The sequence below is a fragment of the Falco naumanni genome, chromosome 6 (assembly GCF_017639655.2).
Source record: "Falco naumanni isolate bFalNau1 chromosome 6, bFalNau1.pat, whole genome shotgun sequence".
NCBI lineage: Eukaryota > Metazoa > Chordata > Aves > Falconiformes > Falconidae > Falco > Falco naumanni.
The window spans coordinates 42,195,039-42,221,922 of record NC_054059.1 but is presented as its reverse complement, the minus strand read 5'-3'; the positions used below and the strand labels follow the sequence as shown (position 1 = coordinate 42,221,922).

Genomic DNA, 26,884 nt, shown 5'->3' with positions numbered 1-26,884 from the left:
TCACATTAACTTGATACTGTCAAAATAACAATATTTAGCTACTTAACAGAAATAACCATCACAGTAAGTTTTAAATAGATCAACTTGTGTCCAAAAGATATCTAAGGGAATGAAGGACTGCATAAAAATATTTTCAAGAAATAACTCAAGAACCCACCAATAAACTTTACTTGGAAACAGAAAGTTCAAATTAAGATTATCTTAGTGTTTCTTGGATGGCACTTTACCCTCCCAGGTCCTTTGCCTCACTGAATGCACAAAATGTTGCTCTCAGTAAGGATCTATTTAATTTATTGTTATTGATGTACCTTTTCCATCCACTCAATTTTCTGACACTTGCACTACTGGAAGTATTTCACCAAGCTGTTGATTCTTTGTGAGGGCTAGTGCTAGTAGAGGGCAAAACAGCTAGTTTAACAGACACTCCAGCTAGCAACATATTCCAGAAATATTATTATGCTACAGCTACATGGTTCCCAACCTATTTTTAGACAGGAATCACTGAGGGGAAAAAAAGACCGTGTTCCTTGTCTTACCTAGACCCAGCTCCCTCCTCCTCCTACTGCCAGCCTAAGAACTGCAAGATTCCTTGGTTCAGTAGCACAAAGAATTGCTGCCACCTGCTCCTTATTCATGCCAGAAATGCACTAAAACACTGAAAAGGACTCAGCTGATTCCATCCAATGTCAATTATTTAAGTTTCATTTGGGTTATCTCTAGCTCATGCTCTTAGACCAAGCAGAGAGCACTTGCATAGGCTCCATTCACTGACACCTCAACTGTCATTCCTAAAACAGTAGTGTAGAAAGAATTTACTTACGCTGAACAAACCTTGATCCTTCCCTCCCCAAACTTAAGACCATTTATTCCTCCAGTTTTTCCAACTCAAATTTTCTCCATCCCTCCACAAGTGATTTTTCCAGCTGCAACTCCAGAATTTTCATCTGTCAGTCTTTTCATACACCCCGACCTAGCAGCCTCCCCCACTATGACCCACTCACAAAGCAAGCTCATACCTCTCAACCCTTCTGCCTACTTCCTTATGCTATTAATCTTCCTGCTTAGCCAGTCCAAGTCTCCCATCCTTGCTCCCTCCCTCTGATAACGCCCTGGTAAATGTCTCCCTCTCATTGTTATTCCAGGTGGCAAGGGGTGGGGAGCAGAAGAGTTTGCTCTCAGTCAAGACCAACTTGAGGCTAGAGCTGAGTATACAGGCATAGTCAAGTCATGTCCATTGCCAGACCCCAGGACATGCCTGCTCTTAACACCCGAAATGCCTACTGGCTGTTCATATTCCCAGACACGAAAGCACACACTAGTTGGTATTTTTCAAAAGCCCCAGTGGACACATAGGGATGAATTTTCACAAACAAAATAAAAACCATTGTATCAGCTTTCTCTCTGCTCTAACCCAAGGCAGGAAAACACTGAATACAGCATATCAGGCTGTGCAGGGTTTTGTTTGGGTGGATTTTTTTTTTTCCTCAGACAATAACATTTTCAACCCCTCTGCTTCTCACATTCTCAGAAAGAGTTGTATTCTATCAGCTGAAGTTGTCCAAAGATACCCACAAAAAGCAGACTCCCTGATATGAATTTAACAAAACAGAACACAGGTGCTAAACAGAAAATATAAGCAGTCTAAATAAGTACAACACATATCCTTCTTATAAGGAAGGAGGAAGAAACTGCATAATGAAGAATAAACACTGCACCCTAAACCACAAGTTAAGAGCAATAACTACATAGGTACTACAGTACAACTGCACCCACAGGAGCCTTCCACTTTTTGTTATCTGGTTCACAGAAAACCTACTTGAATAGCAATTATTTCCAAATGCCTGCCTTTTTTATTGACTATAGTAGCTGTGCAGTAGCTTGGAAGGGGGTTAAGGCCTTTCGCTAAAATAGCGGCAACTTCATCACCCCTCTGCCAGAAATAAGCCTTTATGTAGAAACAGCAGCCAATACGTTATCTGCACTTCCCTAACAGCAGCAACATCCTTTAGGGGTTGTTCACGCTAGGGGGAAGGTACCTCAAGGCTGTCTGCTGACAACAGGGCACCCGAGGCATTGAACACAAACTTCCATCTAGCTATTTAGCTAGCCACCCTTAACTATGCAGAGTAAGCTTGCAACACCAACCACACTCTCAGTAAGCTGCTACCTCAAAGGAAACCCACATATTCTACTGCTAGACTCAGCACAGAGCATGACAGAAAATGGAGCTATGCACTACCACCTTGTTTCTTAAAACTGGTACTGAAATAGGATCAGGATACAGATTCTGCTACTGCTACTCTGACACACACACCTATATTTTCAAGACAATGACTGGTGAGGTTTAGAAGCTGAAATAGTTTTGTTGTGTTTTATCTTTTAAAAAGAAGGGTACAAATTAAAACAGCAACTAAGATGAAGTCTATTGTGCCTTATTTTAAAATAGAGCTAGTATATTTCAATGCGCAAGTCATTTTACACATTAGTAATCAGAAAACTCACTTTGTCAACTACTACCATTTGAACATGGTACAGTCTCTTTCATTTTTAATCCATTTAAAATTTGAATGTGACCTGAATATGATGGTAAGTATAAAACATACACGTCCCAAAAATACAGTAAGAGTAATATGAGCAGTAAGTGTTGTAGGTAAATTTTCACCTGCAGTTGTCAAGAAACTTGGTATCATAGATGCTCAGCCTTTCTAAGATGTGACAGGAAACATTAAAGGCTTATATATAAAGTAGCTGTCACTGGTGCATTTTACATGTAAATATGGGTTATAAAAAACTACACTAAAAATAGTTATTGTATGGACTAAAAATTAGACACGTCAAATAACATACAGTGAATAGTTTTTCTTCATTTGTGAAACTACTTCACAACCTACAGCTTGGCTTTGCACCTTACCTAGCATGATTTATTTTGCTAGTGTTATTTTACTAGAAGAAATGCTATCTAATAATACAAAGTCAATTAGTTCTTCAGAGCTTCTTGACACTATGTGCATTTAAACTTGAAAACACCTTAAGGTGCTAGTATCTCCATTACAGCTTTTACCCTTCTTCAAGGATTTATCTTGCTACATCCATGCACTATGGAGGAGATTACATCCTTGATGTCATTCATGTGTCAATACCTGGAAAAATAGAAGCCTCCTGGGGCAGGGGGGTGTGGTGGCAGTATTTGGGTTTTGTTTCTTTTTGGCAGGTTGTCTCCTCCTGTCACCCACCCACCCCCCACCCCCTTGAGGTACACTGAAATTAATAAAAGCTGTTCAAAAGTTCTTCTAAACAGATGTTCTGGAAAGCCTATGCATCACAACTATGAACATCTGTAACAAAGTGCAGACAAAAATCCTGTAGCCTCCATGATCTTGTCAAAATTCATAGGCTTAAGTACTTGGAAGTTTTTGTCTAACTCCCCATTTTAGAAATAGGAAGAAAGGTGACAATAGTACATAAATTTGGTTTTGATGAACAACTTTTTTTAGTATTTGTTTCAGCTATATGTTCAGAAGTTCAAAAGGAAAAACAACCTCTTACTACTGCTGTTCCTCATAGCAGGATTTATCAGTAAAACTATCAAAGGCAGCAGGACCAATATAGTAATCTTACTACTAGGGAAGTGTTGTGGTATGGTAGGTACCAGAACAGATCTTCATTAGCACCCCAAGCTGCATTAGGAAGAGTGGCGCCAAAAGGTTGAAGGAGGTGATCCTTCACCTCCACTCAGCACTGGTGCAACCTCTGAAGTACTGGGCCCAGTTCTGGGCTTCCCAGTACAAGAGAGGCATGAACATATACTAGGGTGAGGCCAACTACGGGCCATGGAGATGATTAAGAGACTGGAGCATCTAACGTACAAGCAGAGGCTGAGCATGCTAGGGCTGTTCAGCCCAGAGAAGAGCAGGCTCAAGGGGATCTGATCAACGCACACTCATACCTGATGAGGGAAGTAAAGGTGGCAGAGCCCTTCTAAACTCAGCTTTCCTGTGATTCATTTTTTGCCACTGCAAAGTAAGCTTTACCCCCTCTTTTCTTCTCTTCCTATTAGTGCTTAGTATGAACTAAAGTAATCTTAATAGTCTTAAGAGCAGTGGAAATACTGCATGCAGATTTAAGTGTCACACTACTGTACCTGACAGCTCTGAAAACCTATAGGAAAAAAGAAAGGAAAACTTAAAGTGAGAGGAAAAGCTGCAATACTAGTTATTAGTTTTTCACAGAGCTTGTATTTTTTAATAAGATAAGCTCTCAGGAGTATATTACAGAAACTAGCAATAAGAAGCTTTTTACAATCTTCTCTCAGGAACTGCCACGTTAAAGCAGCAGGTGAAAGTTATGCTAAGAGGGTAATTCAAGAAAGATCAAGTCCAAAAGTGGTAAGACATAGCTTCAAGAAAGCAAAACTAAGCACAGAAATCACAGAAAACCCACAGGAATGAAGGAGAGAAACAGAAACAGCAACAAAAAAGGTATTCAGAACCAAGAACATGAGAAACCCCGAGAAGCAGATTTGCCAAATTTCAAAAGAACCTCCTCTAAAAAAGTCACTAGCTCTTTCCCTACCTAGCTAAATGGGTGCAGAAACTTACGAATACCTTGTTATCCAAATCCAATCCAAGTACCAGCCTACAACCTCCTAAATGAAACCCAGTAAACTCAATCTTACCCTTTTTCAATTTGTTTCTGTATCCAATGACAGAAGTAACATTTTTTTGTAAATATGATGTCAATAAATACAATAAGCAAGCAATGGTTCATGCAAGAATTAGCTTGGTTCTGAAGCAAAGTTCTTCCAAGCACAGTTGTTGCTGAAAATCAACTGAAATAACCAATACTAAAAAGGCAAGTAAGTAGTAAGCTTTCACTGACTTTGTAAAAATCAAGTGCCCTGCCACCTCTTTATGCACAGAAAATGTGATGCTACACATATACAAAAAACACAGAACAAGAGTACTGGCTCAAAAGCCAATATTCCTTTAACAGTCTGAAAACACTTATCTAAATACTTACAGTACACTCTTGCATCTCCTGTTCCTTAGTTGCCAGCCTCATCACCAGAATGTTTTCTCTTCGGGCAGACTCTTGCTGTTGCTGTTTCAACTTCTCTTCAGATTCTCTCAATCCCGTCACATCATTAGCTAATACAAGTAGTAACACACAAGAAGCACGTTTTACAGCATCTTCTCATGAAGATTTTTAAAAGCAGCTAAAAGAATCTAAACCCCAAATTCATACACAGCAAGAGTCATAAATGACCATGACTATAACCATAAATATGAACAATCAGAATACCTTTTAAGTATTAGAAAAGCTTGACAACAGTTGGTTCTAAATATATCTTTCTGATCCTTTCTCAAAGCTTACTAAACTTTTGAAAATGTTTCCATGTCCATATAGGAAGTAACCTTAAAATTGCTTGCTTAACTGCTATTACAACTTGCAGTCTGAAACTTGGGAAGTTGGAACTGTCCAAGGTGGGGGAGGAAGGAAGCCTACACTGGACTAGAAGTGATCCTCAGTCTGTAGAACAGTACTATTTGTGGTCAATCCTCAAACTGGTCTCAACACTCCATGAGTAAACAGCAAGACATTCAAGAACATCAGAAACAGTGGTTCAGCCTTAACTAGAATTTTTCTGACCTATGAACATTTAATGAAGTTTATATATATGAAAGATGAGAGAAGGCAGCACAGCACATTTCTAAATTATTCACAGGAACACGTGCAGTCTGATACAAACAGTATCCATTCACTCTACTTGTCATGTACAAAAATACGGGAAGTTGGAATAATTAAGATTTCTACTTCTTTTATTAATTACTTGAGAACAACTGGCTGTGAACGTAAGTTGAGAACGTCACAAATTGCTTCAGAACAATTACTTTAAATAATTCTTTGCAGATTAATTCAGTAACACTGATTACTACAGCCTGTTATTAGTTTCCAAAATTGAGAAACCGAGAATGTTGAAACAACTTGCTTCTTTATCTATGACAGGACAATTTGAAATTATAATGAAATCCAATGCTTACATTTGCTAATTTTAGTCTCTCCAAAACTCAAACTTTATGGGGTGGCTGTAGAAAAGGTGCATAACAAGAGAAAACAGAGGACATCCACTTGGACCAACAGAAAAACACCCCTTCAAACTCAGCGGTACTGAGTCTTTAAGAATTTAGATTGAAAAGGTAAGTGGAAAACAGGAAATAGTCCGTCTCTAGCTGCTAACACAATTTTTAAGAGTGACTTAGTATTAGCAATTTCACTTCCAGAATGTATTCAGCTTTTTCCATTTAAAAGTAGGATGGTTTTCTCATATTCTCTTTTGAAAGACTGGAGTACAGACCAGGTTTTAAAGACCAAGACTGACAATCAAATAATTAATTTGCCTAATCAGATCAAACATTACTTGGGGACTCATTTTAGATCTTCATCTCTATAAACTACTCCGCTTCCTATGTGGTTTCCAATCCTGTGAGACTACTGAAGGCACAAACGTTTATGGAATATTTCGGTTAAGGATAAAATTTCCTTTCTAATGGAAAAGCCAGAAAATACACCTATTTGTGGCATGACTTTTTAAGACTTCTTTTCCCCTAGCAGTCTGGGTATAGATGGTCCTACAGGTACAAAAATACACTTTTTAGATGCTGTGTAAGATCTGCAAGGGAAAATTGGGGGCTAAGAAATTGGGAAAGGCTGAAAATTTACACTAGAAAAATCAGGGACTTTTTCTGACAACTAACTGATATAGATATTATTAGCTCTTTATTTCTAATGGTTTTAGAAAGCAGACATTATTTGAACACTGCTTTATGTAAGCATTCATGTAACTCGTACCATTTTGAAACTTGGTTAACTTACAATTAAGGTCTGTGTACTTGCCCTCCAGAGCTTGCACATATGCTTCATACTGTTTCCACCTATTGCAGAGAGGAAGAGAAAAACATTTTCTGAAGCTCAGTTTGTTACATCAGGTCACCTCATTCCTAGCTTTGACAGTATACTATCACACCATAATCAAGAAATGTCAAGAGGGAATTACACAACTGCATAAAAGACAATTCCAGTTTTCAAAAAGGGGCTTTTAATCATGGAAATAAATACACTTTGCATCAAAAAAGGATAAAAAGGTAGCTGTCTGTTAAAACACTTAAGATTGACATCTGAAAACTTACTGTAATATTTTGGACAAACAGTAGGATCAAACACTTATTACTTAGTTATCTGTGTAAAGTACCCAAGATATATCTCATTCTCAAAGCAGAACAATTAAAACAAAATTCTGCAACAGAAACCATGATACAAAGACAACATTAAGTCTGTTACCAAGTGAACAAGACAAGCAGGAATGCATTACAATACACTAGAATTGGCAGTCCAGGTTAAGTAGTTACACCAGCTCATTCAAATCAAGACTATACTCCGATTATATTCAATCAATCAGAAGCCAACCAGTTTAATAACTCTTAGAAGGCATGTTATTTAGCTGCTCATCCACAGTCAGAAAACATCACACAAAAATAGCAATGCATTTGATACAAACCATCAAATCAATAGCAAAGTCTGCAGTAAATATTAGCACCACATGCCTTATCAACAAAGTTCACTGGATGTTTTTGGTTTTTGTTTGGGTTTTTTTTTTTTTTTTTTTTTTTTTTTTTGGGGGGGGGGGGGGGGGGGGGGGGGGGCAGGGAGGTGGTGGTGTGTTTGTTTTTGAAGAAGTAATTTGCTCCTAACCATGTGTCTTCCTGATGGTGTAATTCTACATGAGACAAATTCATCTAACACCTTACCACTACGGAAGGGGAAGGTTTCTTTTCCCTCCTTCCAACTACCCCTTCTCCCTATCACTTGTTTAATTCTCCCTGTCACCTGTTTAAAGCCACTCAGCATAACTGCTATTTTAACTCCAACCTACATCACTATTCTCAAAACTATAAAATCTAGCTATAGATAATTTTTGACCATTTAGTGAATTCAACCAGCTCATTAAAAGGTCTAAAAAGCATCAGATATGTAACAGCAAGTGAGATCACATCACTGAGAAAAGCAAAACTAAGCACAAGATTTCTAGCAGCAACAAAATTTTGCATCTCTTCAGCTGAATGTGAAAACAGCGTGAGTTAACTCCCTTAAGCTCTGCAGAAGAGCCCAGTGTGTTGCTATTTTACACTTGAACTTACCTCTCTGCTTAAAAAAGAATACTCTTAGAAACAAAAGTTTCACCATTTGACCACTAGTTCTGTAAATTCACGAGATTTCAATCCCACAAACCTGAAACAGTCTACTAAATAGCAAACCTGGAAATAACCTAATTTTTTTACATGAAATAATTATATGACATGAAAGAATTGGCCCTCAAATACAGCTGCAGAATTGACTGACTCCCAAGTTAAATCTCACAGCCTGAAAACAGTCATTCTGTCAAAATCATGACCTATCCTCACCTACGACAACAGGAGCTATACAAAGAGTGAGTGAAACAAAGACCTGAAACACAAGTTGACGTGACAGGCCACGGAGGGAGGGGGGGGACCAAAAAAACCCAAACCATAGCCCATGGTCATCAAGAACATCAGAGAATACCTCTAAGTCACCTCTCGACAACTATGAATATTTAAGCAAGAACTGAGTTTCTGGAAGAGAAAAGCCAAAGCACACTATACCATACCTTGGATTTTTCAAGTCACATGCCTGACAACTCTAGCAGAAACATGACTGTTCAGACATAATGTTTTATCAAAATCCTGGTGAAGTCTGTTGCTGCTCCATCTTCAAGCAAGTTATATTGGGTCTGGCTGAAATGCAGTTAATTTTCCCCACAGCAGCCCTTGTAGTGCTGTGCTTTGTATTTGTAGCACTGTACTTTGTATTTGTAGCTAGAAAGGTGTTGCCAATACACCATTGTTCTGACTACTGCTGAGCAGTGGGGGCATAGCATAAAGGCTGCCTCCCCAGTTGTTCCCCCCTTTACCAGCAGGTTGGAAGTGGGCAAGATCTTAGCAAGGGATATAGCCAGGACAGCTGACCCAAAGCTATCAAAGAGACATTCCAATACCATATGACGCCATGCTCAGCAATAAAAGCTAGAAGGGCAGGGGGGGAGGCATTTGTTGCTGTGACATCTGTATTTCAGAGCAACCACTATACACACTGAAGCCTTACTTCCTGGGAAGTGGCTGGACATCACCTGCTGATGGAAAGTAGAGAATAAAACTTTTGTTTTCCTTCTGTTTCTGTGCAAGGCCTTTGCTTTATTAAACAGCCTTTACCTTGGCCCACAAGGTTTTTTTCCATCTTATTTTCTCCTCTCCCCATTCTGCTGAGGAAGGGAGTGATAGAGCAGCTTGGTGGGCATCTAGCACCCAGCCAAGGTCAACCCACAAGTTTACAAAACGGTACAGAATAAACTTGTGATCGTGACACTGACATAGTCAGAACTCTTCAACAATCAAGCCATCAGTTTTAAAACTTAATGTGGTAGAAAAAGTTTTACTTTCACACACATGCACTGTCTCAATTTTGCTACAACTACAGATCTCAGAAGCAATTTTCTCTTCTAGCAATTGACCTGGTTTTCAGCTCACTTGAGACAAACCAGAAAGCTAGTAACAGAGAAAAAAAAATCAGTAGCAGCTTAGTTGAAGCAATTAGATTTAAAAAAATGACGGTTAAAACAACAGTCAAATAACCTAAAAGCATCAAAACAAGAAGTGAAATAATGAAGGCTTAGAAACATTCACATTAATGAAGTAGACCATTCTTATACATTACTTCGGCTCAGGAAAATCATCAAGTATACAGGCAGGCCCTTACTGAAAGTGGACTGGTTCCTTTTCAATCAAACTTGCAGTTGTGATTCTTCATCTGACCTGTACACATTTTTGTAGTGAGCTCACTAACCCTGAGGACTAACATGTCAAAATATTTACCAAATATAACAATAAAGTTTCACAAGAACATTCATGAAACCAAGTTAAAGAAAAAAACCCTAAGATTTTTCTTTTATATATATATACACACACACTTTGACTAGTTTTAGGTATTTTAAGAAGTCTTGTGATGGCCCCAATAATAGTTTTCACTTCCACATCTACTAACTGACTTGACTTTAAACACCTCTTACGATTTCAAAGTTCTTCGGTCTGCTAACTCTTCTTGTTCAGTGCCTTTAATAATGTATTTTCCTAAACGCTCTTTCCAGCTTGCTTCACTATGATCATTTTCCCTTGTTTACAGTAGTAGCACAGGTCATTAACAGAGGGAATTCTATCTTTGAAAAGCTGAAGTTACAAGCTGTAGCTTCTGAAGTTACGCCAAAAGAAAAAAAAAAGAAAATAAGGAACCACAACAGAATAAAGCATTTTAAAAAAAGCCCAAAGACACCAAAGACCATTGACAAGGGTGTTTTTTTTAGTACTTCAACTCCAGACAATGTTAATTCTTACCTGTTTATTCCTTCTTCTCCATTTACTATATCTACACTGGTAGACAAGACCAGATGATACTATGAACATACAGCACAGGTGTAAAACTATTTCTAGGTCTCAAATGACTACATGAATGGTGCATGAGTCTGTAACACCATTCTCTAAATGAACAATTCTCACAGAAAATCTCGATTTACCTGTACAATTAAAGGGCAGTACTTCTAGATGCAGGACTTTGGTCTGAATCTCCATGCACAACAGTTCTGCTTCTATGCTTTTTCAGTAATACGGACTCTCTCCCAGATGCTGACACGCAAGGCTGAGGTAAGCCTGCACTGCCATTACATGAATCTCACATGCTAAGTTCTCACACAGAGCTTGAAAGAGGTGACAAGGACAGCAGGTTTGGGGAGTGTTGTAATGATGCCTTTGCTCAGTGATGAAATCTCAGCCATGCTATGTTGAAACTAGACAGCAGAAGCTGAAGCTAATCTGGCAGTGGATGTAGTATCACCTAGAAATGCCAGCTACCAAGCACAACCCCAGTACAATCCAAGGATTCAGAGCTGCAAGTTAATGAAAAAAAGCAAGTATGATCTGAAGCCTTCATTAGGCCCTACTGCTATGAGGAAACTGTTAGAAAAAGTCAACTCACAGATGTCACTATATGCCACAGAGCAGGTCTTTATTTCCGATCCAGTTAGAAACTTTAATGAAAACTGTATCCAGAAATATTGTAATGTTCTGCATAAAAACACATAACTTCCCATAAAGATCTCTGATAAATTATTAAAGTTTCCATATAAATAGCATTCCTAAAAATTACATACTTCAAATACTTTCCAGCTAGCTAACTTTACAGGCTCTTCAGGGAAAAGATTTTTGCCCTTACACGCATTCTAAAGTTCAATAAAAGAAACATGTTCTAGAAAATCAGTAGTGATGCAATCTCCAGATTCTAATTCTGACAATTTATTTTTTAAAAATATTTGTTACTAGCACATCTTCAACTACAGGAGGAAAGCATTCCCCTCTGGGAAACTTTTTTGCCTTGAAGATGATATATCCCTTCTACAGGGTTTCAATTACACGTAATACCTGCATTAGTTTAAACTCTTTTTCAACAGGCATACGTAAAACAACACTTACACTGATGTAGAAACCCAGTTTTCAGTTAAACTATTTAAGAATTTGCACATACATGCAAAAGCTTCTTTAAATAAACCAATGATTTCTAGGAACTCACTGGCCAGACATTGTCTGAAGCCTTTCTTCCCAAGATCCAAGAAAGAGAGTTCGTCTCTTCCCACATGCAATGTTAAGAGATGCATTGGTTTAAGCAAACATAAGAGCTGCCTTGACCTCCTTGTCCCATATTGCCCCTTCTAGTACATCTGTAGCAGACTCCAGCAGCTCATCAGTGAACTTGAGTGAGAAAAAAAGACAAAGGGTAAAAGCCAGGTTTTTTTCTCTAGTAAGTTTGGTTTCCACTCAATATTGGCTTCTTGATCTGTTTAGTAGTTCACGACAGTAATCTGATGGCTAAACACTGAAAAGCTTTACAGAAGTGTTACTCGGAAAGGCACTAAAGAACAGAGCTGTACACAGAACTAGGAAGACAGTCCTGAATCACAATTACATTCAAGGGGTTCCTTACAGTCTCACAAGAACTGGAAGGTAAGCGAGATCATTATTTAAGTCAGTTAATTCCCTTCGTTCTCTGAAAATACTAAGCAGACTTCAAGACTCCATGGCTTCAAAATACCTCTATACATACCACTATTTTTCTTGGACCACTCATTTTTTATGCTAAGCTTTGGGGTTCACTTTTTCCAAGAATAAATAAGCACTTAAGAGAGTAGGGCACACACCGCATTGCACCTAAGCCATTCCAAAAGCAACTGAGGGTAAGTCCATGTAGTTTGAAGTCCAGCAACAGCAGTGTATTTCCTCAGAACTGCTTGTGCCAATCAAGGTGCTTCAGTTTTACAGACTAACCATTAGGCTAAATGATCAGGCAGCACTGATCAGTTAGCTATGATCCACAGAATGCTTTGTTATCATGTTCCTGGCTCTTTCTTCACAGAAGCTCCTACACAGTCAAGCTAAGTAGCTACTACATTAAAGTAAGGAGGGGAAAGATAAAGGAAATGAGTTCACAGCAACCTGTAATGACACAAGCAGAAATTCCCAAAAGGCTGGACTGCAAGGCTTCTTGTTGATCCTGCTCACATTTACTTAACAGAAATTAAAAGTAAGCAAACTTAAATTAGGTACTTCATGGAAAAGAACAGTGAAATTGGGACTCATGGCACAGGAACTGACGAGAAAGAATTAGTATTTTCTACAGATGTATTTTATCCATGCAATTGTACAGTGATGATTATGTATTACTTAAAACATCAAACGCAGATGACACGCTCCTATCTTAAGAAGAATTTGCCTCACCAATGCATGAACCAAAAAAAAATATGCATTCCAAATCTTAAGACAACCCGGCAGCAGTGAACACATGCTTTTCTATGGCTGGAAGTAATACAGGTGTTTTTGATTGACGTATGATACACATACAATAGTGTTATATTTTATTCCAACCTACAAATGAACCAGCTGTTAGTATAGTAATTGCTAGTTTTACATGAAATCACAATTAAAGGTGGACTTACTATAAATTCATTAAATATGCACCCCATTCAAACAAAAAAGTGTTTGTAAGGCTGCACACAAATAAAGTGGACATAGCCAAATCGTCATTTAACTTTCCACTTCTGGGTGTAACGGACAGTTACTCTCCTTCAATCCATTCAAGTGGCCTCTGAGAGCAGAAGTTGCTTTGTCTACATTAAAAAGATGATTCAAGAGCAACACAGCTGTCATTAGCAAATTCCCTCCTTTATCTTCATTAACACACTTTACCTCCTTGGGTGTATTCTATCACATTTTCACTTAATATATGCTAAAAAACTTATCTCTTCTATGGTAGCAACTGATCACAGTTGGAAGCCATTTTTTGTTCCAAGTGGCACAAAAATCTATGTTTTAGTACTTTGACAGGAATTTTATAGCTGGAAGTAAGGGCATAGCTTTACAGACTTAGTAGTTTACTACTCCCAGGCATAAACTTCAGTATGGAAACTTCTATAAACAGCTTCACAAGGCCTAAACCACTTTAACACCAAAAACTTATTTTTTCCTCTGTTTAAATACATTCTCCTTTACTACCCAAAAGACTAGATACTCAGAGGAAGCCAGAAACCAGTTTTAAACATGGAACCAAACTATGTTGACTGCCCAGAAAGAACTGTCACACCAGGAGTACCTGGCAGGATAGTCTGCCCAGAAGAGGGAGCAGCTGATCATATATGTTAAGTGCTGCACTTTCATCCTGATGTCACCACACAATTTAGTCTTGGTTCTATTAAAAAGCAGTGTCTGACTTGACAGACCCTAATAATACGCATAACTTACAGCATACAAAAATTCAGGAGTTAAAGTTTACCAAAATGCAAACACAAACTAGCAGCAGATCAACACAAGACCCACAGATACTTAGTTTAGTTAGCCTCTTGTTTACAAATCAGGATTTTCAGGTATACAGAGACAAGTGGCTTAGGTCAGTTTCTTTAAGCAGGTGGTCTGCGCAACAGGACTGCAAGATTGCCTATTGTCTGTTCCATGGTGACACTTGCTAAGAAGTGAAAAACATGGCCAGGCTCTTTTTTATGCAAGTTTCAGGTGATGAAAACTTCATTATAACATTTTACTGTTAATACCTCAATGCACTGAGAAAACAACTGTGCAGACTAAGAAAACCTAGAACTTATTGTAGGAGTAAGGAGTTTACTTTTTTCTGATGTTTAAAAATAACATGCTATCTAGCAAGGAATATAAGCAACCGTATCTTCTATAAGTTACAAGTGAAGAAAAAACACTCCTGCTCATGTATTACAAAACACTGTTCAGTTTTCTCTCTTTGGAAAACCTGTTTCCCCCCAAACTATATATAAAAATACTTGAGACAAGATGAGAGCTTTATAGAAAAGATGCATCACAAAAAAGTAAAATACTTTTTCAGAGCAAGGACGCTCAAAACAATGGAAGAGGGAGGTCATGCATCTTCCATCGAAAGTTCACTAAAACACTGAGATGGAAAAACAGCTTTTTTACTTTACCTTAGGATAAGCTCGTCCCTAGGTAAAACCTTAAAATCTGCTTCACTAAGGCGAACCTATGGAGCAAAAGGAAAAGCACAACTTACCAAGCTGTCATGACTACTTGGTTGGGGGAGGGGGTGGTAAAGTTACAAGTAGTTTTAAACATACCTTCTTTGGGAGAGGTTCTTCATTCGTCATTGTGAACTCTGAAGAGGGAGGAAAAAAAGAACAGGAGTTTTATTTAGTGCATCTACTAGTGTACAGGAAACACTGGACAATTCAGAAGCTTGTACTTCAAGTCTTTTTTATTTGCAATATTGGACCAAAATATTGGTTCCACACAGTGCAGAGCCAGAGTACAAAACAACATATGACAAGTTTACTGCTGTAACCTAGATACAAAGGCAGATTAATTTTTTCTGAAAGTTAACCAAAGCTTTCTTTAGATGTCTAAAAAGCCTGTCAGTAATCTGTTCTTCCTATTTAACTAAGCAAAACCACACAACTTTGTCCATTTATGTTTAGATCAAACTGACATTCTTATGTATCTAAATCTATTTAACGTTGTATTTTACGAGGTAGAAAATAATCAGAGTCTGAGAAAAGCAATTTATACTACTACAGTGTATCTTTGGCATAAAAGTAAAACATTTGTGAACATTACCACTAATGTTTGGGTTATGTTCAAAATAGTATGTTCTTCCAAGCACTTTCTTTAAGTATCTGCTAAACAGGAAGTATTAAGCAGTTATTTTAAAACACTTGTAAATATTTTTAGGAAAAGTAAGATGTCAAACAAATGGCTTGAATACACTGTGAAATTCAGTTCCTCTTGTGTGCGTGCAGTGTAATAGGACTGCGTTGTGCTAGGTTAAGTATTCACACTTACTTACAGGACATGCTTCACTACCTCAAAAGGATAATACACTGTATTTTCTCAAAAATATCGAGTTCACAAAAATTATAAGCATGTAAGTAATAATGAATGCAAGGTCTTCTACAGGTATGCACCCTTGCCTTACGCTTTCCAACAGAAAAGTTGCATGTAATACTAAGATTCTACAAGCTTGTAAAGCTGCTGTGATGCATGTATACCATGTGTCAACCAGTTATGAACACCTGGCTTTGCGAAAACAGTTATCTTAAGTAGCTAAAATAGTCTGTAAAAGTCTTTTTGGGAAAACAGAATATGTTATTTTCACAATGACACCCAACTAACTTTTCCAAATCTTAAGACATTTGTCAATAAGACAAACAAATACACACCAAATTAAGCACAGGCCTTTTCAACCTACACTAACCACTGACAATACACAGCACTTTACCAAGCAAGGCCTTGGGTAATAAAAAACACCCCAATACAACACCCCTTTAAAAAAAAAAAACACACTAAAAAACCACACACCAAGTGCAGTACACAGATGAAAACTTCTAAGCCCTTCATAAAATATAAACTGACATTAGAACCCACAGAATAGTTTCCAAAAACATTCAGTAGAAGCATCTCACTGATGAATAGCTGCTCCTGTTCCTAGTCTTAGTAACAAACAGGCACTTAAGTGCTTCCCCAGCCTAGGAAGTCCTCCCACATCCTCCACCTTCACACACCAGAAGTTACTCAAGTATTTTGCTTGAGCTTCTGGATGCAGCTCCTTATTATGAGAATTTTACCAAAACCATACCTTAAATATTTTCAAGCGTAAGAGGCTATCAATACAAACTGCTGGTGCCCAACTCAGTCACCCAAAATAACTTGAGATCACAGGGGGAATGCTTGTGAATACTGTGTTTAGGTTGCCTACTTCTCCTGCTATAGTTTTCCTAAATACTTTTATAATCTTCTAAAGTCCTTTATCATTTCAAAGTAATCTTGAAGATCTTAGCAAGCTTTAAGTCCTTGACAGAGAGAAACATGCTTTTGCGATGTCCTCAAAACTACAGCTAACAGCTATTAACCTGTGCATTAATCTTGTGCAGATGATGTCAAGTCATTATTTTGCTTCTCAGAAAGGTACCAGAAGCATACAAATAGCAAAAGAGGTGAGTTTCCCCAAAGACTTGGCTTGTGAACCCTGCAGCAGCATACCACTATTACAAGCACTTGATCGCTGCCAGTCACGACAAAGAAACCAAAAACTGATGATCCATCTAAGGGTATCCTCTTATCTCCAGACCTCACACCAGGTTTAAGCACCCAGTTCTCTACTGCAGCACCAGAGCTAGCTTCTCTAACAGCTACACCCAGCACACCACCATTTACAAAGCCACCTCTTGCTTTCAGACAACAGCACAAAAGTCCAAAAGACTGAGGCTACAGGCCACTGCGCTAGAGAAGCTACTGTCTTACTACCACCTATTATCCGTTGTAGTGATAGAAACACACATTTAAAAAAAAAACATACACACTAGCTAAAAATATTCTACAAGTTACTTTGGAAAAGATAGGCTGATCACTTCTACAGATAAACACTCTCACTCATTTCTGTTCGCATTAATTTCATTCACCTCACTACTCCCATGCAACAGCTTTTTTAACATCTAACAATTTCAACAAATGCTTAGAAATTTATGACCACTATGTATTTCCACCACTGCGCTCAGTGTTTTTCAGAAACATTAAGAGCATCAGGCTAACTACATCAGTTGTCACAATGATTTGCCTTAGCTCTATGTTCATCAAGAGATGAATCTGTACGCTACAGACAATAACACTACAACTGAAATGTTCATTCTTGGCACTTTATACAGTAACTTTTCAAGTACCGTACATCAAGAGGTGCTTTGCATCACTTGGCTCTACTCCAAAAAAAGAGGATCTCTCCTACTACACAGATCAGAAGTATTTTGCAACAACATGAAGTACTATTTTATGCAGAAAAAAAAAATCAACAGAAACAACATTCCTGTATAACTGACTGGAACTAACATTTATATGCGATTTATATGATTAACAGCTTAATTGTACTATCTTAACTAAGCACTTTCATGATTTGGGGGAAAACTATGACTCCTGAATGCCAGTCCTTCATATCTGCTCCTGGCAACGAGCAATATAGAAACCATACGCCATACTTAAAGTAACATAGTCATGAGCACAGAAAGAATTTTTATGTAATCGCATCATGTTTTAGGCTTTTATGGCACTTTCAATACGAAGAGAGGTGAAAACGGGAAAATGAGTTTTAATTTCGGGAACTCCAGTAGCCTGTACACCTTTTACTACAATGTTTAGAAAACGTGGGATTTCAGGATTAAAAAACCCTAGGATACAAAGTAATTAAATAACACTACGGATGCTGCTTTACTAGTTACGCTTAAAGTAACTGCCAGTTAGTTATTTTAACGATATGAAAAAGAGTTCCGTGAAGAAAACCCGGTCACAGACACCATGCTCCCGAAACATGAAAAAAAAAAAGCTTCAACACACCACTCCTGACCGGGCAGACCGCACGCTCGCCTCAGGCACGGCGCTCTGGGCCCCCCCGTACACGGCGAGGCCCCCCCGCAGCCCCGCCCCCTGCGCGGAGACCCCGCCGGCGGCGGGCCAGGCGCAGCTGCAGCCGCTGACCAGCCGGCTCGCCGCAGGCGTTTGACAGACCCTGCTGCCGCCCCACCACCACCCCCCGCCCTCCTCAAGCCCAGGCACTGCCCGCCCAGGCAGGCCGCCCTCGCTCGGCTTCAACGAGGAATGAGAGAAACGCGTCTCCCGCGCCAGGGGAAGGCGGCGGCCGCCGTGCCCAGGCGTGGCGGCTGCCGAAGGCGAGGAGGAGGAGGAGGATCCCAGCCCAGCAGCCGGGCCGGGCTCGGGGCCTCGCACAAAATGGCTCTAAGTGCTTCCGCTCCTCCCCCCGCTGAGCCGAGGGATAAAGCCGCCACCGGGGTTTGGCGCCCCAGGGCCGCCAGCTGCCCGGTCCCTCCCGCGGGCCCCGCCGCCTCCCGCGCAGGAGAGGGCGGCGGTGCCGGGGGAGGCGGGCGGGGGGGCTCGGTGGCGGGGAGGAGCGCTCGCGCGGCCACTCACCTCCCGCCCGCGGTGCGGAGGCCTCGCTCTCCCAGCACGCTAGTTGCCTGGGCCGCGCCCGTCACATCGAGGGCGAAACGCCGCCACCTCTCGCGCCTGCCGCCACCTCTGCGCCCGCGACCAGCTCTACGGGGACCGCCGCTCCGGAGCCGGGGTCGCCACCGCGTCCCCCCGCCCGGGCTCCCTCGCGCGCTGCTCCCGCCCGCTCTTTATTTGCGGATTCTCTGCGCTACAAAATGGCGCCCAAGGAGGAAATGAGCGCCCGGCCGCCCCGCCCTCGCGCCGCCCCTCACGCTCGGGGCGGGGGGCTGCGCGCGCAGCCAGCGCGGGGCGCCGGGAGCCTCCGCAGCGCCGCGCGGGACGGGGAGCCCGGCAGCGGGCGGGGTGGCCTTAGCTCTGGCCCCGGCTCCGGCCCGCTTGTGAGGCCGCCTCTGGGGACACCGGCCCCGACCCGCCGGAAGGCGGTGCCGGGGCGCTCCCGCCGCGCTGGGGCGGCCGTTTCCTTGGGTTATTCGAACGCTGATTTAAAGCCTGTCAGTTAGGCAGGCGGCGGGCAGCGAGACGCGGGGCATGCCGGGGCGGGCGGAGGGATACGGGCGCCGCGCGGCCTCCTGCCGGCGGGCGGCGCCGCTGCTGCCGAGCGGGGCCGGGCCTGCGCGCTCTGCGAGGGCGGCCGGCGGGGAGCGGGGGGGGGAGCAAGCTGCTTGGCGCCTTTTGGCAAGCTGAGGGGAAAGATGGCGTCTTTGGGAAGGAAAACGGCGCGTAGCGGTTAATAACGTGCAAGATGGGCGCCGAGTTCTGGGTGTGACGTGCAGGGCTTTCTGCCCGTCCGCCGGGCCGGGGCAGGCACCTTCCCGGCGGGGTGAAGCGAGCTCAGCCGGGTCGGTGCGAGTCAGCGACGTTAATCGACAGTGAATGAAAAGGGAGTTAAATTCCGGCTGCTTCCAAAGAAATCAGACTTCTTTTGCAGCATCTGGGAATCATAAAGCATACTGTTTGCCTTTACCTTGCAGCACTGAGCTGTAACTTAAAACCCAATTTTTTCTGTCCTACTATCCATGAGTTCTCAAGCAATGCTATTAGCACAAGTAAATACTTTCCCCTCGTGCCAGCATGGTCATAAAACTTCTGTAGGCTAAGTCAGTCCTGTCAGCTGGGTTGCACAAGTGTAACTGATAGTCACTACATCAGTGTTGAAGATACTCCAGAAATCTCTTGATGACTTACTGGTAGCAGAAAGAATATAGTCGCTACAGAACAGATTCTGATGTACATCTCCCCGTATCCATCCATATATATATATATATATGAATACAAAGATTCATCAGTGAGAACTTGAAGTTTCATTTTGAAACCCATGCCACGCTACAACTTATTGACATAGTTACCCAAAAGTGGGTAAGGATCATGTTATTACTGACCACAAGGTCAGAAGGCTTTAATTAAATCTTTTTAAGTCTTATCTCATTTTTAAACTGAAAAAGATGCTGCTGCAATTATTGTTTGGGGTTTCCTGCTCTGCTCCTGCCTCTGATTTCCTCCGCAAATACCCTGCAGGTATTTTTTAGAAGTCTTGAAGATCCTAATTAACAGATGAAGCCATCACAGGATGGGGCAGCATGGAAGAGGCACTGAAATACCAGAGTTGATCTTCAATATGAACACTAATGTGGAAAATTGACTCAATTTCCCAGTGTGCAAATGTAAACATCACAACAGTAAAAATGCAGATAAGCCAAGGCAGACAAGAAACTGAAACTTTTTCCCTATAAAAGAGATGCAGAGATAGACTCAGGGTTGCTTCTATTCTGTGTATTTCTATTCTGTATATAAATTACCTAACATTTTCTGTATATCGGTGGCAATGTAAACACAAGATCTCCTAGTATTTGCTTGGAGTTTGGCTATTTTTTGCTATGTTCAGAAACCATGCCTCGCTTGTGTCTCTTTCAAAGTACAGATGAAGGTCTAGCTCAGATGCACTGTAAGGTGTGGGACCGTAAACCTTCCACCAGTGCCTGTTGTTTGTGTTCATGACTGTAGAAAACAGCCTTGCATTTTTTACCCCTTTCAGCACTTAGTTATTTTAAATGTATCTTTACAAGTGTAGATTACGTTTGTGGGAAACGTGCTGGCTGAGCAAGAGGCAAGCAGCCGGAGACATCTAGAGATAAGTGGAACCAGTCTGAAGAGCTTTATATTCTGGCCTGCTTTCCTTCTGTCCATTCAAATTAACGTGTGTATTATCAGGCTACTTTTTTGTTTGAGAAAGTAAGAGCAGCAATTTGTTAACTAGCCTGGTACCTTTGGGAAGAGGATATTTAACTGAAATAGTCTTTTATTCTGTTTGCACATTGCCTAACTCAGTGAGAACTAACATGGGACTTTCTGGTGACACTGGAATAAACGTGTTGACACCTGCATTGGGTTGTGTTTACAGTGTGATAACTGGAGTAAATTTTCAAATAAGAGTTGCTAGCGCAAGCACCAGCAGCATCATTTGTCCTCAGATGAGAGGGCACTTAACTGTCTGTCTGAGCACCAAAAAAAAAAAGCAAAATCCATACATTTGTTCATCAATAATGGTAAGATGAGGTGAGAAACATTATGAATGCATAGGCAGGACAGCTTGCTGTAATTAAACACAAGAAATAAGTATGTTTAAGGCGAAATTAATCACAGCACTTTCATGAGTTGGTATGTCTCCTGTTGGTTTAAGAAGTCATCAATTGCTGTGGACTCTCCTCTACATTTGGCTTTAACGGGAAAGTAGATTATAGAATGAGCAAGGCAGCACTGGAAGAAAAACAGTTCTCCCGTTTGTTTTAAATCTGTTTCACATTGCCTCCCGGATTTAGGTTCCAGCATGTCATTCATTAACTTAATTATCCATTAACTGGAAGGCTTGTAATTGTTTTTACCTGCTCGGTACTGGGTTTCTTCAGACGGGCGCCAGCTGGGACAACGCGAACACTGAGACGCTTGGAACCTCGGAGGGGTGCTGTCTGTCCCCGTTTTGTTTGGCTCCTCTTTCCGTTCGCCGTCTGTCGCGCCTTCGCGTCCCTCCCGTGTCCGTGTACCCCCCAGCCCGGCGTGGCGTGGCGGCCGCGGGGGGGCGCTGCGGAGTCTCGGCGGGCGCCGCTCCCAGGCTGGGGGGCGGGCGGGGCGCCCGTGCTGGCGCGAAAGGCGCGTAGCGCGGTAGCCCGGGGGTCGGGGCGTTGGGGAACGGGCAGTAAGTGGGGTAAAGCACTGTTTGGAGGCGGGGGAGTCTGCAGGACTGTTACGTAGGTTTCTTCGCGTTTTAAAGTACCTTGAAATACCGGGGCCTGCGGGCGGGCTGGCTCCCGCAGCGGTTGCCCTTGCGGGGGGCAGGCAGAGCGCGGCGAGGCCGCTGCTACAGCCGGACTCGGGGGGCGCTGGGGCACCGCGGGGGGGCGCTGCGCTGTGGCGGAGGGGAGGCGGAAGGGCCTGGCAGGTAGTTGCCGGGTGAATATCGCGGTAGCAGAAAGACCCAGCCTGGCATCTGTGAACTCTCCCTCACAATGCTGAGCTGTAAGCTCAATGCTTGTTTTATACCTGATAAGGTGTTTTTAATGGGTCTTTAGTGGAATTGTCACACACCTTTCTACCATTTTTAAAGCACAATATAGTTAAACATCTTCAGAAGGCTCTTACAAGGACTTATCTTTTGATTACCAGAGATTTTTTTACAATTTAGTAGATAAGTAAGACTCCACAAAAGCATATAAAATCAGCAGTATGGTAACACAGAGCTCTGCAGAGCCAGTGTGGTTTGCAACTGGTTGTCTCCAAGATAGCAGCAGCTGCGATGCCTGCACACACCCGTGAGGTGGGGAGTGCAAGGAAGCCGTCAGGACTTTTGTTCCTGTTAGGGGCTGACCACACCAGTGAGTAAACTCCAGAGCTTCTCCTAAAGACATTCCTTGACTGATAATCAGTCAAGATACCATTACAGCTTCAGCTAAAAACAGTTTTAGGATGCTTGGTAAATACTGCAAGCTTGCATTTGAAGTACAGGTGTGCATATAGTTGTGAAGGTTATAAACCCAGGTTTTTATTGTACCTTTTCTTTTTTTAAGCCCCAGAAAGGCTGTGGTTTTACTGTACCTTTTCGTTTTTTAAGCCCTAGAAAGGCCGTGGTGGTTTTAATAATGTGAAAATTTTTCTGTCTGAGGGGAAGACAGCATTTTTTTATTAAACACTGATTAGATTATGGGCTGTCCCTGACAAAAATAGATTCAAGGAAAACACAGATTGCTTTTAACACAGCCAAGAACATTTTTTGCCTATCATGAACTTCTTTGCCAAGGACTCAATCAGTCAGGTTGGAGTTTGAGGTTGAGGAATTTTAGAAAACATCAGTCTCATCCTCACTGGGAAACAAGTTTGTTCTTTGAGATATACCTTATGTGCTGGACCTACCCATAGATAACTGAGTGTCAGGCCACTGGTAAGAAAACCTGGAAAAAGAATTAATTGTCTTTCTAGATGTGAGAAAGGGCCTTAAGGTCCTAAAGGTACTTTGCAAGCCTGAGTGCCCTGTATATCCTGGCACTATGTCACAGTACATGGAGAAAGGGAAGGGCTTCCTCAGATCTTTCCCAAGTGAAAAAGGCTCTGGTTTTCAGGAAATTAAGTTTGCTGTCAAGCTTACATATTTTGATAGCTGATGAATTTTTATTATTTTTTTTAAGGAGAGAAAAAAAAGGATAACTTTGCTGTTGCTTTCTCAAAGTGCAAAAAGCTGGCTTTTTGCTTAGACCAGCCAAAGAACAATTTGTATTCTCTATGAGGAAGAGAAGTAATATCAGACACAGACAAAGCATAGAAGTCTTGTATCTAAAAGGTGAATGCCTCTTAAATGGCTTCAGATGAGAACTATGGACCCCAAAAGTATCAGAAGATTATGAGGTGTCTTGCGCGATTACTGTGGCAAGGTTTGACTCCTGTCTTTGAAGGCGCTGGTTTTAATGGACACTGCTGCAAAAGTAGTTAGGTGTGTTCCCTGCTGCTGGCAAAGAATAAAAACCAGAAGAGAAATAACAAAACCCGGGATACTCGTATCACTGCTAGTAACAAAGTCCCAAATCTTTGTCAATTATTTGACATTAAATTTATGTATTATAAGTATCCTATCGCAGAGCAAAGGGCCAGTTCCATAAAATGTGAAGATGGAATGCTTCTACTGTGAATTTATGTTTTGATCATTGGGACACACTGGCATTTGTTTATTTCATTGCTGTGAGTGTTCCCCCACAGGTGCAGATCAGCTGAACACCAATGAGGACGTGAGTAACAGCGTATCTGCCTGAGTGACCCGAGGAGCACATCAGTTTTTTCTGGCTGTGCGATATGGAATGATGGCAATGTCAGCGGGGAAGGGGAGGAATCCCATGTGCATGTTTTTCTGTAAGGATCCCAGCAAAGCAGATATTAGAACCGTTATTTGTGTATAAGATTTTAAATACTAGAGGATTTCCTAGTACAGGAAAATTGTAAAACTGTTGGGTTTTTTAATTATAGTATGATTTTGTATCAAGTTTTATGAATCTGAAGTAATTGTAGTATATTTTTTTTTGCCTGTAAAAGGCGCAGCTTAGTTTTTGTCAAACTCACATCCCCAACAAAAGTATTCTTGTAAATACTCACTGACCAAGTGTCAGACTTACGGTAAAAAGCAAGGGATCACATTTTGGTAGCAACACTTATCTCAGTGAAGACTGAATTTAGAAAAGCTTTTTTAGCAAAACAGTAAATGAGTGAATACTGAAATGCTCTAAATTTTAGCCTATTTCTAATAAAACTGAGCCACCATTACCAAATGAAAATGCCAAAATCCTTGCACTTTTAGTATTTCATATAATGCAGAAGTCCATTTCATTATGTTCGTAGAAAGGTAATAAACAAACCTTGGGCAACATAGCCTTACTCTTTTACTGACAGCAAGTAAGCTTTCTGTCCTGAAGTGACGTCCTCATTTTTACTGACTTCATTTCCCAGAGCTTACATTTCCAAGAAATGTTAAGATGTACCAGCACAGGGCAGTAGTTTGCTGTTGAGTATTATGCTGCTCATTAACTACACTGAATTTAAGAACACAGCTACCTAGTTAAGTTTAATAGGGTTTTTTTTCCTACATTTAACTAACTTAACTTTGATCTGTACCATACGTGTTTCATAATTATTTGCCTTTGTGCAATTGCTATGTTATTTTGTTCCTTTACGTGTCCCTTTTATCCATTTGGATCTCAATCCTGGACACCATCCAAGCAGAGTTAAATAGGATACTGCAAGTCTGATAAAGATACCAAGATGAAACTCATTCACCTCTGTGTTTTAGGGTAGCCCAACATTGCAGCTTGGTCTGTCACTCGTGTTGAGTTGCAAAACCATCCTGCAAACTGTTTGGGGCTGAGAGCAAAGGTGCAGCAGGTCAGCTCATGGGGGGTGGGCTGGCCTGAAGTCCCTAGGGCTGCTTCACATTCAGTCTTTCTGTCTGTTACTGGGTTAAAGGTGAATTGTGCAGAAGGAAGGGGCTGAACTATTCAGTATTTATGATTATATTTGTAAAGTTTTAAATACAAGGGAATCCTGTCTGTAAGGCTTACTTCAGGTGTATTGTTGGTTTTGGACTTTGCACACCTGCTAACATTAACCTTAACCTGTGCTCATCCTACGTTACTGATTTTGTATTTGCATTGATGAATTTGCATTGCTAAAATCTTAGAAACCCCAAAGTAACTGAGGAAATCTTTTGATACATAGTTCCTTCATTTGGCTGCATTCTTCGGTCAGACTGCAATATCTGAAAGGAGAAATGTGTTTTGAGTGTTGGAGTTATGCTGACCAGAGTGGTTTAACAGTGTTACTTGTGAAATTTTGTTGGTGGTTGGTTGGGTTTTTTTCCCCCTGTGTAGTAATGCTGTAGCTTTTTACATTGTAAAAGCAAGAATAGTGGCTTCTGGGAGCCAGAGTAATCCAACTCAGGTATTGTAATGCTGTTGTTGCTACGTGTTTCCACACAGAGGGTTCAGATACATTTTATACATGCAAATTTAATACCACCAAGTTACAATTGGCCAACATGCAGTGTAATCACGGGTGTATTGCTGCAGCCACAGTCACGTATTCTTGTCAGTGATTGTCATCACGCACTGTGTGCTTTTCTAGGACTTAATTTATGTGTGTCCGTGTCCCAATCCTACTAAATTTTACTGCATGGATAGAATAATGTGTCTCACAGCTTTGTTGATACTCTAGCTAAGGTAAGAGTGACAGGCTGTTTTCTAACCGTGTCCTTGGCCTTCAGCTGCAACTTATATGTGGTACTGGTACTTTGGCTGGCATGTCCATGAGGCTGAGTATCTTCTGCGAATGAGTCAGCGCAGGGCTCGGTACAGGAAGGAGTAAGGACGGAGTATCTAGGCTGTGAGAGACTCACACCCATATATCCATTGGTTTTTTAACTGCTGTTCCGTTCTTTGACTTAACGCTTTTGGGTCCTCCCTTCACTCTGTCCCTTCCTCCTACAAATGCCTTACTACCGTCTCTCCCCACCCCACATCTCTGGGCTTCCCAGCTACGTTTCCCCGCAGAGGCATTCCTGCAGCCTGCCCTGCTGAGGGCTGCGGCCATCGCTGCCTCCTCGGAGCCTTGCAGCCTCCGCCTGCCGGGGCGGCTGCCCCGCTTCCCTCCCGGCTGCCCCGCGTCCCTCCCGGCTGCCCCAGCACCGGCCGCCCCCTGGGGCCGGGCGGCGGGAGCGGCGCCGGGGCCGTCGCCGTCGCCTGCGCTGTGTGTGTGTATATAAATGTAACGCTAGGCTCCTGGTAAATTCGATTTAAAAAAGGACGTCTGGGCGGCTGTGATCTCTGGGTGTCGGTAACCACTGCTGGGCAGATCTAACGCCGATGAGCGTTTTTGTAGGGTTGGATTTAGGTTATTGCCGTGCTGCTCGCCTCGATCCCGTGAAATAAACGCGCTGCCCTTGGAGCCACAGTGTAATAACGGGGCGCTGATCCCGCGCTGTATGTTGTACACAGGCAACCCCGGTACCAGCCGGGGTCCGCAAAAGGCACCGAGCGGGCCCGGGCCGGGGCGAGGGGCCGGGACCCGGCGGGCGGAGCCGCCCGCGCCGCCTTGGCGCCGCCTCCGGGGGCGGCCGGCTGGGGGCGCCCCGATGCCACCGCCCTCCCCTCTCCCCTGAGGGCCCCGGCCGCGAATCACCGGTGCGAGCCCCGGGCAGCGGCCCG

General features: G+C 42.0%; 1 protein-coding gene across 3 annotated transcripts in view; it reads right to left on the bottom strand.

Moving 5' to 3' along the window:
• The window catches only part of LOC121090432 (WT1 associated protein), a 31,179-nt gene extending 9,562 nt beyond the window's left edge, over positions 1-21,617 (bottom strand). The window contains exons 1-5 of one of the 3 annotated variants that reach the window (XM_040598970.1): positions 21,536-21,617; positions 14,765-14,802; positions 14,615-14,670; positions 6,874-6,932; positions 5,020-5,147 (exon numbers count right to left, since the gene is read on the bottom strand). In XM_040598970.1, the coding sequence (XP_040454904.1) occupies positions 5,020-5,147; positions 6,874-6,932; positions 14,615-14,670; positions 14,765-14,794 (273 nt within the window). In that variant the 5' untranslated portion in view covers positions 14,795-14,802; positions 21,536-21,617. Of the gene's footprint in view, positions 1-5,019; positions 5,148-6,873; positions 6,933-14,614; positions 14,671-14,764; positions 14,803-18,614; positions 18,867-21,535 lie in introns of those variants that run through there. The other 2 variants (XM_040598971.1, XM_040598969.1) reach the window with 2 other exon arrangements.
• Positions 21,618-26,884: the final 5,267 nt, after the last annotated feature.